The sequence below is a fragment of the Arctopsyche grandis genome, chromosome 5 (assembly GCF_051622035.1).
Source record: "Arctopsyche grandis isolate Sample6627 chromosome 5, ASM5162203v2, whole genome shotgun sequence".
In the NCBI taxonomy this organism is placed as follows: domain Eukaryota; kingdom Metazoa; phylum Arthropoda; class Insecta; order Trichoptera; family Hydropsychidae; genus Arctopsyche; species Arctopsyche grandis.
Window position 1 is genome coordinate 6,050,223 of NC_135359.1, and position 15,337 is coordinate 6,065,559.

General features: G+C 42.2%; 1 protein-coding gene across 1 annotated transcript; it reads left to right on the forward strand.

Moving 5' to 3' along the window:
- Positions 1–1,639: 1,639 nt before the first annotated feature.
- LOC143912276 (sodium channel protein Nach-like) lies at positions 1,640–14,473 on the forward strand. The gene is made up of 11 exons (XM_077431559.1): positions 1,640–1,830; positions 1,913–2,010; positions 2,089–2,191; positions 3,483–3,540; positions 3,599–3,711; positions 9,750–9,852; positions 9,936–10,072; positions 10,152–10,291; positions 12,937–13,075; positions 13,925–14,040; positions 14,118–14,473. The coding sequence occupies exons 1-11, from the start codon at positions 1,640–1,642 to the stop codon at positions 14,471–14,473; spliced, it is 1,554 nt and encodes a 517-aa protein (XP_077287685.1).
- The last annotated feature ends 864 nt before the right edge of the window (positions 14,474–15,337 follow it).

Below are 15,337 nucleotides of genomic sequence, written 5' to 3' on the forward strand. Positions count from 1 at the left end.
AAAGAATCATGAAGTAAGCGTCAACATCAACCATACATATTTTAGATTTAACAAATCCAAGTTAACAGAAATCTGGTTTGATTTTTTGATTTTTAAATGCTTTTTATTATTACGAAATTATGTTCACAATACATCTTATATATATTTTAATAGCTACTGATCTACTGATCATTTTGTATTTTACAATTTTATTTTATTTGGTTAGTAATCATAGTATTATATTATTCTAATGTTAATGTACAGCATAATAGGAAAAAGAGCTCAAAGAAATCTGATTGAGAAGCTTGAAACCCATCAAAACAGGTAACGAAGACATTAAATTGGTACGTGCCACAGGAAGAGAGAACAAACGGCGGCATCTAATGCATATACCCGAGTTGGCTGAGAACATTGAATCTCAATTCTGCAAGAATTTGAGGATTGCTTACTAAAACAACCAGTAAATTGAAAGCGTATATTATTTATGAATTCATATTTTCGCATGACGACAATATGAATTGCCCCTGAGCGACACCTATGGTATTAAACTTGTACATATTATATAAATTTATAGATTATAAATTTGGAATCATATTCAGCCAGCAACATAGCTCGGTTGTTAAGCTTCTGCTTGGCGTCGTGAGGTGCCGGGTTCGATCCCAGGGCCGGGCCTCGAGTGAAAATGAATTTCTCAGAGTATGCTGCTGGTTAGACCTGGATTTGTGACTCCAGGTTGATCGTTTCCTATCAGAGTTTGCAAATTTTCTCTGATTTCATTGTTGAAACGGTTCCCGGTAAAAATTGGTCAAAATCCTTCCTATATATACCACCAATGTCACCAATAATTTTTGTTTGATTATTGTGCAATAAATAAGTTTGTGTACGATTTGATAGATGTCTCATTGATTTGCGAGTTTTTCAGTGTCTCGTAATTCAGTTACTTATATAATGAATAAAAATGCTGCAATATTTGTAATTGGCCAGGAAGGCGCATTGGGGTTGCCTGTAATGCCTTCCTGGTATGTGTTGTCATAAAAAATAAAATAAAAATAATGGTGACATAGAAGGTAGGATGGTTTTGGCAATTTTATGAGGAACCGTTTCAAAAATGAAATCAAATATATTGGGAAACTAAGAAACGATCGATCAGCAGCACTAGATAAATACTTCCGAATATTTTTTTTCAATCGAGGTCAACCTAGTGCTTGAGCCCAGGAGCCTCTCGATGGTTAGCTTTAACGCAACTACCGAGCTATGCTGCTGGCTGTAAATTGTTACTCAATTTCCATTGATTTATTTAGTAAACTTTGAATTAATTTGTGTCGATTTCAATACAAAAACTTCATTTTTAACATTATTAAAATTGTACAAATCAACGTTCAGAGGTAGATCCAATATATTTTCGTTTATCGTTAAAATTACTCGTAATGAAAACTAAAATAATTCATAGAACACACTGTACATGCAATTACGTGTCACGAATCAGATACAGTTTATGGCATGAAATTGATTTACAATTTTCAACAAAGGAATAAAATAGATAACATCACTTTCATTTGTGACTCATTTCACATAATCATATAGGAAATAAACTCATTCATCGTAGAAACTTAGCTTAGAGCTTGTGTTTAGCTATTTTTTTCAAGTCAAAATTAAAAAAATGTATTATACAGATATTAAAAGCAGCAAATTGATAACAAGTAAAGCCAATACCAATATACCTGTTAATGCAGTCGGTAAGGTAGAACTCTTGGGCACGAGCTGGCGTCACCAAACCAGAGAATTTTTTGACAATTCTACGCTACACGGAGTGCGTTACATAGCTGAAAAAGGAAGACCCTTTTGTGAAAGGTGCAATTCTACTGCAGTTAATCAATTCGTTTTATCTTTCACATGCTATAACTATTTTTAAATTATTTATTAATATACATAGATTTATGTGGTTTTGCTTTACATCTGTCGGAGCCGTAGCAACTTGTATCATTATAGTAAGCTTGTGGGAAAAATTTCAAACCAACCCTACTATAACGGGTGATTATAAAAACATTATGTAAGTATGTCTATATGTACATGCATGGGTATGTTCATATTTCAATAACAAATTTTTAGGATTGGATACAGATTTTCATAATTGGGATGTCCTTTTCCCCGCTATCACGGTGTGTGACCGAGCTCCAAATAATCCCGATTCTGTGGACGAATATATTAATAAGTAAGTAAGATAACACTGTTCGACGCGAAAAATGGTTCAGAGACGAGATATGAATTTTCTTATAATTATCTTGTTACGTATACTAAAAACAGCCGCCGAGTAATTGCGATCGGATTAGGCCGGGTAGCGTCCTGAGAGACCGTGTGACCGGTGTAAGTGGTTTTAAGGATTAGCGACAAGCTAAGTGCATGTAGGCTAAACAATGGCGACCGAGTTGGCTGGTATTGGTCCTTTCGCAGAATTGACCTGTACCGTGTCGTGGGAATGTTGTGGGAAGACATATCCGTACGTGACCATAACAATAGGTAAACAAATTAGACGTCGAAGATGTCCTGAGAGATCTATCCCTTATAAGGCGATATCAGGTCATTCTGGACTGAGCACTGCCAGTGCGTGTATCTCCTTAATCATCAATAAATGCTAGGAGACGACTTTTGGCCTTTTACTTGGATCCTCCACCCACCCCTACGCAACAATATGTAATAAATAATGTTGATTGGCTCGAGATTTAGAGATGTGTTTTTGAAATCGCGTGATTTTTCTATATCTTGGTGTTGTTCGGTCGATGTCTCAAAATCTGTCAATTTCCTGTTCAAAATGAATATTGGAATCTACAGTCGGTTATTTTATCTTTCATTTGTTATACTTTTTAGCTTTCAAATCTAAGTAGTCGTCCAGTTCAAATCAAAAGTCAAAAGTATGTATTTTCATTTGGGATTTTTTCCCACTGTTAATACTATTTTATATTGAGTATTTTCTATTGAAACATGTTTATTGGAATAGTGTTCTGGCCACACTATTTTTTGTTTTCGTTGTTGATTGGAAGTGTGCTGAATTTTAAATCGGTAAAATTGCGAGCTAAATGCTCGTACTAGTATTTACTCGTATGTATTCACACGAATCTGAATTGATTTAATAGGGATAATATATTAAATTGTCTTTATATGAGAATTAAATAAAATTCCAATTAGAAAAATCATATTTCGACTATTCTTGTGGATTAATAACAAAAATTGTATTGATAACTGGCTTACCTCGATAAATAAGTCGTCATTTGTCGAACAGTGTAATTAATGTTTTAAATCTGAATCGCTTTCGAAACGATTTCTATACAAAACTTTTATAATGGGTTACAACAGAACATGGCCTGAAGCCACTAGTCAAGATAGACAGAAGTATGAGGATTTTTTACAATTTTTATCGACATTGAATTATAAAAATATCAAATCGGTAGCAGCCAATTATGCTGGAGACAGTAAACTGACAGTCATTGGAACCGACCTTCGTGCAGTTGTCTTCGATGTGAGTATTCTTTGTATCATGAAATACTTTTAGCGATCTTAAAAACGGTTAATAATTTGTGAAAAATGAAAGGTTGTGTTCCATTGTGAGGATTTTCTTTCGGAGTGTGCCTTCAAGGCAGATTCTGAAGATTGTTGTGAGCTCTTCATGCCTATGATCACTGAAAATGGTTTTTGTTACGCCTTCAATTCGAGACATATTGAAAAAACTTGGCCTTGGTAAGTTAAAACATACATATTATACTAACAAACACATTTGGAAAGTTTTCTACTAAATTATCCAAAATTACTTATTACTAGATTTTCATGCTTATTTCCAGACCAAACAATTTACCAATAATATATGTGGTACTTATTGGTTATACGGACGCACTTACACTAACACATACAAATAAGCAGCTATTACAGGTTAAAATAATTCGTATCGATTAGCAAACATTTTAACATTCAGTATTGCGTTTTATCACTGGACCACATATTGTTCATCGAAAAAAAGTCATTCGGCAGATGAATATGTTCCTTATAAACAAAGAAAATATTTGACTAATTTGTCAATATTTTCGCTTAAGGCTTTTTATGTATATTTAAATTCATCTATTAGATAAATATGTGTACTAGTTTTACCTCACGACTTTCCAGGACAGATACTCAAAAAACCAGAACATACTGTACTGGCAAAAACAGTACCTTATCTAAGTGTGTATACTCTGTGCTTGGGTGTGCCCGTATAACCAATAAGTATGAAAAATATAGATATGTTTTTAATTCAAAATACATTCGTACTTTAATCTGGAATACTACAATTGATTATTTCTAACTATGATCTATCTAAGAAAATGTACATACTCTATTTCGAAGTAAATTTCGAAATTATATATTAGAAGATTAATAAGCAGTATAATATTAGCTAAATAACAAAACAATACAATTATATAATATGTATGCACTTGTATCTGCACATTTACAAAAGGTTTGATTTTAATTCTATTTATAATCGTTAAAAACTAAATTATGTAATGTAGCGTTGCATAGGGAGACGCCCCGTGGACCGGTGACGTCATGGTGACGCCGACCAATGGTGGAGTCGGGCGTTGTGGCCAATGGCTACACCCGACTCCTTGACCAATGACTGTACTTGTTGACGTGTCATAAACGTGTATGCGCTGAGCGCTCTATGATATAAGAACGGTACGCTCTCGATCGGTGGCATTCGGATCCTGACCTCCACCGGACGAGCAGCAATAAAGAACTGGAACCTGCCTGCGTGTTTTCTTGTACCTCGACCTGACTCCACTTACCTTTGAATACTCTTCACTGGTGTCAGAAGTGGGATCTACATGGTTGAGACAAGGAGCCACAAAGGTGCGGATTCGGGGTCTTCATCGCTGCCGGAAGAAATGGAGCCGAATCGAGAACAAAGCCCTGGGGAGCCGAGCAACGGAGGACGGAGACGGGAGGAGCAGAGCCGGGTGTCGAGGAGCCGGGTGCCAAGGACACCGGAACCGAGCTACAAGGAGCTAAGCCAGGGAATGGCGAGCTGCCAAGAGCAGGTCCAGTCCCTGCAAAACACCTTCGCCACGTTTTTGCAGTCCTGGGAGAAGTCTGCGACACCAACGCAGCCGAAAGCCGACGTACATCCAGAACCACCGAGGAGATCAGAGGTATGTTACGAGGACAGGCGGACCACACAGCGAGACACGTACGGGGTGCGGCAACATTCCCACCGGTACGAATACACCACGTTCGACGGTACTGAACGGTGGAAGGACTTCCTCAACCACTTCGAGTTTGCTGCACGGCTGAACAAGGAGACGACGAACCTGGAGGACCGACTGTGCTGCCAACTCCGAGGTGCGGCCGCCATTTTCGCCAGTCAGCTGCCATCGACGCTGAGCTACGACGAATTGACGGAAGAGCTGGCACAACGTTTCAGAAGACAGGGCACACCGATTGCATGCCATGCGGCAGCGGAACAGAGAAGATGGAGTGCGGAAGAACCAGCCGCGGACCACGTAGACGCGATACGAGCCCTCTGCGAAGACATGCTGGAGGGCGTCCACACGAACGCCGAAGCAGTCGAACGCATGACCGTGTGCATAGCGGCGAACTCCTTCACGTACCCCAGTCTACGGGCCAAACTTGGCGCGCTCCGGATCACCCCGACTACAGCGGACGTGATAACCAGAGCCGACGCAACACGACAAGCCGTCATCTTCGAAGCGAAGGAACAACGGTCGGCACAACCAACGTCGAGAACAGTACGTCCCGACGCGGGAGCGTTCAGACCATCTCGACCGGCCGTGCGACCCCCACGATGGGTGTCATCGGACCAGACAGCGCGACCAGCCACTACCACTCCAACGTGTTGGAACTGCGGACAAACGGGACACATTAGCCGGTTGTGCCGCAAGAAGAGGGTCCGGAAGCTAGAGCCAACGAACGACGAGGATGAAGACGACGAGGAGGAGGCGGCTTCGGGAAACGAGCAGTGATCGGCCTGTTACGGGTCAGACCGATCACCGGTGCACGCAAAACACCCGGAGTGAAAAAACTGGACGGCAGCGGCACGGCCGGCTCGTTTGTCGTGAAAGGAGAGATCGGAGGCGTGCCGTGTCGAATGGTGGGGGACACCGGGGCGTGCATCACGGTGATCAACCCGGAACTGTTCGCGAAGATCTCTCCTAAAGATTACACCGTCGTGAAGGGCCATTACAGCAGAGCGCGGCAAGCGGCGGGCCAAACCATCAAGATCCACCGATGGATACGGGTGACCCTTAATCTGCAGGGCGAAAAGTTTCCGTGGAACGTAGCGGTGGCGGATATCCAGGATCCCATATTGTTGGGACTGGACGCACTGAGACATGTCCGAGCTACGTTCGAGTTGGGCGGAGAGGAGAAGTGTATCATCAGGGGCGTGCAACGCGAGAAAGGCAAGAAAAACGCACCTGCTGTCAAGAGCATCCGCGGGGAAGTACCCCACCCGAAGATCACGGCGTTACTCGAGAGGGCCGATATTCTGCCAGAAGAGAAACGGCGCCTCGAGACCATGATTCGGGAAAATCGGAAAGCGTTCGCCCGGGACGAGAAGGACCAAGGAAGGACCACCAAGGCGGTCCACACCATCGACGTGGGAGACGCGAAGCCGATGAAACAGCCGCCGAGAAGGATACCGCTAGCACGGAAAGAGGAAGTACGCGCTATGATCGACGACTTACTGAAGCAGGGCGCGATAGAACCGGGGCACGGGCCGTGGGCGTCACCGGTAGTTCCGGTCGCCAAAAAGGACGGGTCGCTAAGGATGTGCGTGGACTACCGGAAACTGAACACCGTCACCAAAATAGATTCACACCCCATCCCGAGGATCGACGACACTTTCGACCAGTTGAACGGAGCGAGCTATTTCAGCACACTGGATCTGCAGAGCGGATTCTGGCAGGTACCGGTCGCCCCGGAAGACCGCGAGAAGACAGCGTTCGTAACAGAGTTCGGTCTGTTTCAGTTCAAAGTGATGCCATTCGGGTTGTGTAACGCGCCAGCGACGTTCGTACGGTTAATGACAAAAGTGGTCGGTGACATAAGCAATGTCCTCGTGTATCTAGACGACATTATCGTGCACAGCAAAACTTACGACGAACACTTGGTGCATTTAAACAATGTGTTCGAACGGATACAGGCAGCCGGCCTTAAATTGAATGCAGACAAGTGTCGATTGTGCTGCCGCGAGGTCGAATTTCTGGGACACCGAGTGTCAGCCGAAGGAATTTCGACAGATCCGAAGAAAGTCCAAACCGTGCGGGACTGGACGACTCCGAAAACACAAACCCAAATGCGCAGCTTCCTGGGACTGGCCACGTACTACCGAAAATTTGTGCGCAATTTCGCCGAGATCGCGAAACCACTCCATCAGCTAACGGAAAAAGGGCGCGAGTTCAAGTGGACACCGACGTGCGAACAAGCGTTCGAAAAGTTGAAAGAAGCGCTGACTACCACGCCAATTATGTCGTATCCCCAGCCGGGAGAGCGATATGTGTTGGACACCGACGCCAGTCAACATAGCATCGGTGCAGTTTTGTCTCAAGTTCAAGGGGGGGTGGAGAAAGTGATCGGGTATTTCAGCCGGACAATGAACAAACCCGAACAAAACTATTGCGTGACCCGAAAAGAACTATTGGCGGCAATTAAAGCCATTCAACACTTCCACCACTACCTATCGGGCTCGAAGTTCACGTTACGAACCGACCACTCAGCGTTAACGTGGCTGAAGAACTTCAAAAGACCGGAGGGCCAGTTGGCGAGGTGGCTGGAAATTCTGGGCCAGTACAACGTGACCATCATTCATCGACCGGGGATAAAGCACGGGAACGCGGACGCACTATCGCGAAGGCCGTGTACGGAAGAGTGTCCCAAATGCTCACGCGCAGAGACAACCGATCAAGAAAACGACTCGGCCCGAACGGAACCAGTAGAACCCGCAGAACCGGAAGCACGAGTAGCCCTCGTAGGGATCTTGCCCAACGAGATGACAAACTCGACGATCGACAAAATCGTCGAGTGGAAGAACGCCGGAACGAGACCACCGTGGGAAACAGTATCTGCTGAGGAGCAGGAACTGAAAATACTGTGGACCCAATGGGACGCATTGGAGGTGGAAGGCGGTAAGCTGTACCGGAGATGGGAGAACACCGCGGGAACACGTCACACAAAGCAGCTGGTGGTGCCGACTGAGAAGATACCCGAAATCATGTGGGAGATGCACAACGCGCCCACGGGGGGCCACTTCGGTATCAATAAAACGTACCGAAACGTGCGCCAAAAATATTACTGGCCGACGTGTCGAATCGACGTCACCCAGTGGTGCGAACGATGCGCACAGTGCGGGGCCCACAACGGACCACACCGAAGGAATCGCGGGGCACTTCAACCGTACCTTTCGGGGACGCCACTACAACGAATGGCAGTCGACATTCTGGGTCCACTCCCGGCCACCGAACGAGGAAACCGATACATACTGGTGGCCATGGACTACTTCACGAAGTGGCCGGAAGCGATTCCACTACCGAACCAGGAGGCAGAGACCGTAGCAGACGCCCTGGTAGAACAAGTGTTCACGCGGCTAGGCGTCCCGAACGAGCTGCACTCTGACCAGGGACGAAACTTCGAGTCGAAGTTGTTCCGTCAGGCACTGGACCGGCTGGGCGTACACAAAACGAGAACAACACCATACCGACCTCAGTCCGATGGAATGGTCGAGCGACTCAATCGAACCATGCGGGCGCACTTGACGAAGTTCGTCAACGACGAGCAGGACGACTGGGACACGCTGGTTCCGCACTTCCTCATGGCATATAGAGCGGCCCAACACGATGCGACAGGAGCATCACCAGCAGCCATGATGTACGGACGAGAACTGCGCATGCCGGCGGACCTACTATATGGGGGCCCTCCACCAGACAGCGAACCTCAAGATCCACACCGATATACCACGAAGTTGACCGAAGGCATGGCCAAGGTACATCGGTTCGCCAGAGCCCACCTCCGGATGCAGAATAGCCGTATGAAGACGCGATACGACGTCCGCAGAACCGAACCGGCGTACGAAACAGGTGACCGAGTATGGCTGTACAACCCTGCCAAGACTCCAGGGCTTTCACCAAAGCTGCAATCGTTGTGGGAAGGACCGTACACCATAGTGACTAAACTTAGTGACGTAGTATATAGGATACGCAGGGAATTCGACGGCTCAAACCGATTAATGGTGGTGCACCTGGATAGACTCGCAAGGTATAAGGCCGTCGAATATTGACTGTAATTGTATGTAGCTGTTTTGTAATTGTAAATTAATGTGTAAATTAATGTGTAAATTAATGTGTAAATTAATGTGTAAATTAAGGTGTAAATTGGTGGGTCGATCGGGACGATCTCTCTTAAGAGGGGGGTTGTGTAGCGTTGCATAGGGAGACGCCCCGTGGACCGGTGACGTCATGGTGACGCCGACCAATGGTGGAGTCGGGCGTTGTGGCCAATGGCTACACCCGACTCCTTGACCAATGACTGTACTTGTTGACGTGTCATAAACGTGTATGCGCTGAGCGCTCTATGATATAAGAACGGTACGCTCTCGATCGGTGGCATTCGGATCCTGACCTCCACCGGACGAGCAGCAATAAAGAACTGGAACCTGCCTGCGTGTTTTCTTGTACCTCGACCTGACTCCACTTACCTTTGAATACTCTTCAGTAATATTTCATTTATTTCAGGTTATCTAAAACATTGGAACCCTATTTAGAACAATATATTCACGAAACAGATACAAAATGGTCATTTGTTTTTGATTCTACTCATAAAGATACTCTCAATAATGTAAAAAAAAAAAACAAACATAAATATGTATCCATTAAATTAGTATTTAACAATATAAATTAAACATTAATTATTACTTGTAGATATACATACATTCGACGGACGAAATGCCAGGAATGGATTCAAATCCGCAGCACGTTTGGGATAGACGAGTTGAGAAAATATCATTTTCAGTCAAGCAGACCTATACAACACCAGACGCCCGTCAACTGTCTATTAAGTATATCGATCGTATTATGTATTAGAGAACTTTCATAAAAGAGAAAATGCATAAACTTTACCATTCTATTTTCTTATAGACAAAGAAGATGCGTGTTTGCAGACGAGATAAGTTTAGTGACAGATTCCATTTATACGTACTCAGCTTGTACCCGTCAATGTCGAATGATGCTGGCGAGACAATTTTGCGGATGTGTACCACACTTTTATCCCCAAATTGGTAATTCATTTAACTTCAACAGTTAAAACAGGCTTTCTCTTAAACGTCACAACCAATTAAGGTCTATTCATACTGGCACAGCATAGGCCAGCAACTGCATGTAAACACCAGTACAAAAAGTATTCTTTGGTACATTCTATTATATTGTTGCGTGGACGTGAAGAGGGGGCTTCCAAAATCGGAGAAAAAGACGCAGGAGGGTTGTAGAAGGTGTTTATTCGTGTGCTCTCGTCGGCGCTCCAGGTCGGAATGGTTTCCAGGCTGAGAGCGCTGCATATTTATACCCGTTGGGTACAACACACATACATACATACACATGTTAACTATTGGTCGATGAGTGGGGCGATGCCATTGGCCGTTACATACGGCTTATTCATTCGGCGAGGGCATTTTGGCGCGAACGAGAGATCAGGTGATTAGCGCTCGTAAGCCATCGATCCACGAGCGCCACCCACCTAATCTCTGCGTTACAATATCATTATCATCATCTACAGCCGCTCACCATCCACTGCTGGATGAAGGCCTCTCCAACACGCTCCCACTCGTCTGTTTTGTGCAACTCTCATTCATCTCACCCCACACATTTTCCTAATTTCGTTTACCGATCTTTCCTGTGGTCCTCTTTTTACCCTTTTGCATTTTCTCGGGTACCATTCTAGCACTTATTTTATCCAGTTTCGTCCTTTCTTTTAGACACGTGGCCTGCCTATTGCCATTTCAATCTCTTCACTCTATCCACTACTCTTGTCATACTTCTCACCCACATATTCCGCTTCCTGTCTTTCCTCGTTATGCCGAGTTGATTGGACTTTTAACATCCATACATAATCACTGGCAAAACGCATTGATCGAAGATCTTTTTTTCTTCAGGCAGAGTGGCATTTTTTTTATTTAAAGACAACATTCATTCGTCCAAATGCACTCCATCCCAATATCATACGTCTCTTTATTTCTTCTTCTTTGCTACTGGACATGTTTAATATTTGACTTAAATATTATTAATTATTTATGTACTAATTCTACTATTTTGTCATCTAATTATATGCTATCAGGCTTGCAATTACTATTGAACAATAGTTTGGTCTTACCTACGTTAATTTTTAATCTTATTTTCCCTGTCCAGCTGTGTCAGTCTGTTAAGTAAGTCAGCTGGATCGCGAGCTATTGAAACGATATCGTCTGTGAACCGAAGATGACTCAAAAAGCGATCGTTGATGCTTAATCCTGCTGTGTCCCATTCCAGGTTCCTGAAAACGCCCTCAAGCACCGCATTGAATAGTTTAGGAGAGATGGTGTCTCCATGCCTTACTTATTATACACTATTTGTTTTACCCGGCTTCGCTCAGTATTTGTAATATAAACAGCTTAAACATGGCGAATCTAATAGTAAATATTCATTCATTAATTTTATTTAATTTATTTGAATCGAAAAAAATATAATATTCAACAAAGATACTTACATACATACAAAGTCTCTTCCGAAATTATATATTAGATATATTGACACAATAATATTTTCCATAGTGTATGCGGCGTAGACGTAAGTGTAGCTGACGAAATCTATTTAACCAGCAGCATCGATCAATGGTTAGCATATAATGCTTTCAATTGTGTGGTCACGGGTTCTATCCCTGGTGTGTGCTGCTGGCCAGACCTTGGATATGTGACCCAAGGTCGATCGTTTCCTATCACAGTTTGCCAATTTATCTGATTTTATTGAAACGTTTCCAGCAAATTGGCGTCCTTGTCCCATCTCTCTAGCAAAAATTCGAGTTATTTAGCATCTCGGTTTTCATTGATTTGTATAAATGCTGCTAATTAGCCCATAGATGTCTATGTGGATTTTAATCGTTGTTCGTATTTGCCTTGTATAATACTTACAATACTTCTGTACAATTTTTGAACTTAGATGTGGTGTTTAATGTAAATATATAATTGATGATTCTTAATCTGTATACATAGCACACTTGTGGCGTAGAAGCAATCTGTTAGACGAGTGTGCATGATTGAATGAATAAAATAAAATATTATACATCAGGACATGCCACCTTAAGCCGATTTTGTCTTGCATTCTGCCAAAACTTGTCTGGTCGCATGCTGCTGTATAGTATGAATAGAAGCAGTCTTTTACGTGCAATGTTGTCCCAGCTGTTACCTTGCAGTGCTGAGTAATATGAATAGACCTTTAATGGTTTGAGTCTGATTTAACATGTTTTCGTCTGGAATTATGGGCGAAAACACACAGCACAGAACGTGGCACATGGAACGTCGACAAGTTCTCCTACATTTCTTCAAATGTGCGTGCTGGGCGTTCCATGAATATGTGCAAGGCAAAGCCCATTTTTTTCGCATGTTTTAAAGTATCTAAAAAGACCACGTGCTACATGCATCGCTGTGTGTTTTCGCCCTAAGGGCCGGGCCGTACCGTGCAACTTTGTCGGCCGACTAGTTGCGCGACACGAAAAAATGTATGGAAATGTGTGCGACAAACAAGTTGACAGGTGTGGCATGTCCCATCTACCTGCATGTATTGGTCTGGTCGCCCTCAACCAAGTGGCTCGCAAGTCGCACGGTGCGGCCCGGCCCTAAGTGTGTCATCCTCTTTTCTTACAAAGAACCGAATCTAATGAGGTTTAAATTTTCAGAAAAATTCCGATATTGCACTCTAGTCGAATTGAGATGTATTGCAGAGCATGTTGATAAAATTACAAACATAGACAAATGCAATTGTGAACTGGGTTGTTCGAATACGGTATACGAAGTAGAAAAACTTACCGAGCAAGAGTATGAGTGTTTCCTATTTACATATATACACCAGCAGTCACATAAAACGGAACGCTTGTCAATGTTGCGACATACGTGTTTGTTCTAATCATCACTTCGTTATTTGTAACTTTATCTTAGTTATTTCTTCTGCATATTGGTAAAAAAACGTAATTCTTTTAAACTATATACAAAATACAGTTATCTTGTATATATGCAAAATAAAACAGACTTAGGTTCAAAAAACCCGTAATATACCTGCTAAGGGTACGCCTTTGTTCATTGTGCGGCAAATGCTTTCAAACATTGAAAAGATCATGCTCAGCTGAGACCTTTTGCTGTATGATTGTTCTAAGGGTAATTAGGGGTTTAATAGTTTTTATTTTATAAAATTGATGGATTTAATATTTAATTTTGAATTTTTAAATTAACAATATCGATTCTTCAGAAATTGGTCGCTGTAGGGATATTTCCACCGAAAAAAAACTTTGATTGCTGCGTATTTGAAAGCGAAGAAGGTTTCCATGCGAAAAATTGCCGGAAAAGAGTGTTTCGGTAAACACAGTTCCGAGAATTTCGAAAAAAATGGAAAAGAATCTCTCCAAAACAACTAACCGTTGGAAGAATTGTGGTAGAAATAAGGAAACTACCCCAAAATTATTTCTCAAGCAATGGAATACTGCATGAATCTGATCAAGCTTTAAAATTGAGATTCGAAAATAAAGATATCGAGATATCTTCGTCGACAGTTAAGAGTCGGTGCTCCAACGCAAGCTCCGTTGTTCCGCAAGTTCCGTTTTATGTGACTGCTGGTGTATATATTATAACAGTCAAAAGTTTAAGTGTGTAAAATGAGATTTTTAATGCCAGCCCAACTAGAGGTGATGACGCAGATGCTGGAGATAGACCTCTGGAAATTGAATTCGTATCTTGGCCTATGGTAAGGTATAAAAGAGAGGTACTTTTCGGTTGGGTTGATTTGTTAGGTACGAAATATAATTATAAACATATATTTCAATAGATGCATGTTAAAGTTTCATTATATAATAGTATCATTTCACAGTATCGTTCGGCGGTATAGCTGGTTTGTTTCTGGGATTTTCCCTTCTGTCTGGGGTTGAGATAATCTATTATTTTACACTGAGAGCTTGCTGTATGTTCCATCGCGATAAGGACGAGCTGAAGCGATTGAATCACGAGTACTCGCAGAGAGATAGGCCGCCTTTCGATCTCGGTCTGAAGGTATGGAAGAAGCCACCCACGGCGAGCTTGAAAGGAGCAAAGGCTGTGTTGAAGCAAAGTGCAACTCGTCGCAGCAACGCAGTCCAACCTCAGAAGATCGTCGTTAAGGAAGCGTCGCAGTACACCAGACCTCCTAGTTATTCTCCACCACCTGTTTACATGGAGTACTTGCCGTAAATTTATTTATTACTAGTGGTTTTACCCGGCTTCGCTCGGTATTTGTAATATAAACCGCTTTAACATGGCAGATCTAATAGTAAACATTTTATTAAATTTGAATACGCATTTGTTTGATGACGTCATGGATTTTACGAAGCAAACAAAGTATCTTTCGAAATTATATGTTAGATATTTGTTGGTAAGTTGGTGTATTATCTGAAAAAAATAGTACATAATTGTGTACATAGATACTTGCCTATTTTATGTATGTATAACTTTGCACAATAATAATTCGTTCAAATGTTTATTATTGAATAAATCATATTAAAACATTTTTGATTCTCATTGCATACATATATTACACAATAATAAAGAATCTTGATACATGCTGGAAGTAAAAAATATAATGCTGGATGATTTTTTGAAGTTTGAATTGAATCAAAATAATAAACAAACCGGCTGTTTGCCGTATAAATCGATATGATTACATAAATAGGCCTTATATGAATGTATATGTTACAGTTGAAGTGTATATTTTTCCAGTTGTAATATGTTTCATCTAACCTGGTACAAACTACCGTTATAGTTGAAGTGTATTTTCAGTTGTAATATATTTTGACTAGTTGGTATATAATCCGTCTAACCCACGTAAGTTGATTCATATGGAGGTTTCGTGACGTCACTCGACTAGTAAACTGAGTTAAAAAGTCACATTTTTGTTTCGAACACATTCTTACAGTATTCATTACCTTTATTCGTAATACCTATCAAATATTAACGCATTACTGAATTCTAAAAACATCAGAGCTGTCAGAACTCAATTGTTATATTACAACTGGCGCACATGGTTGAAAGCGTATTTGCTTTTGTAGAGTTATCTTT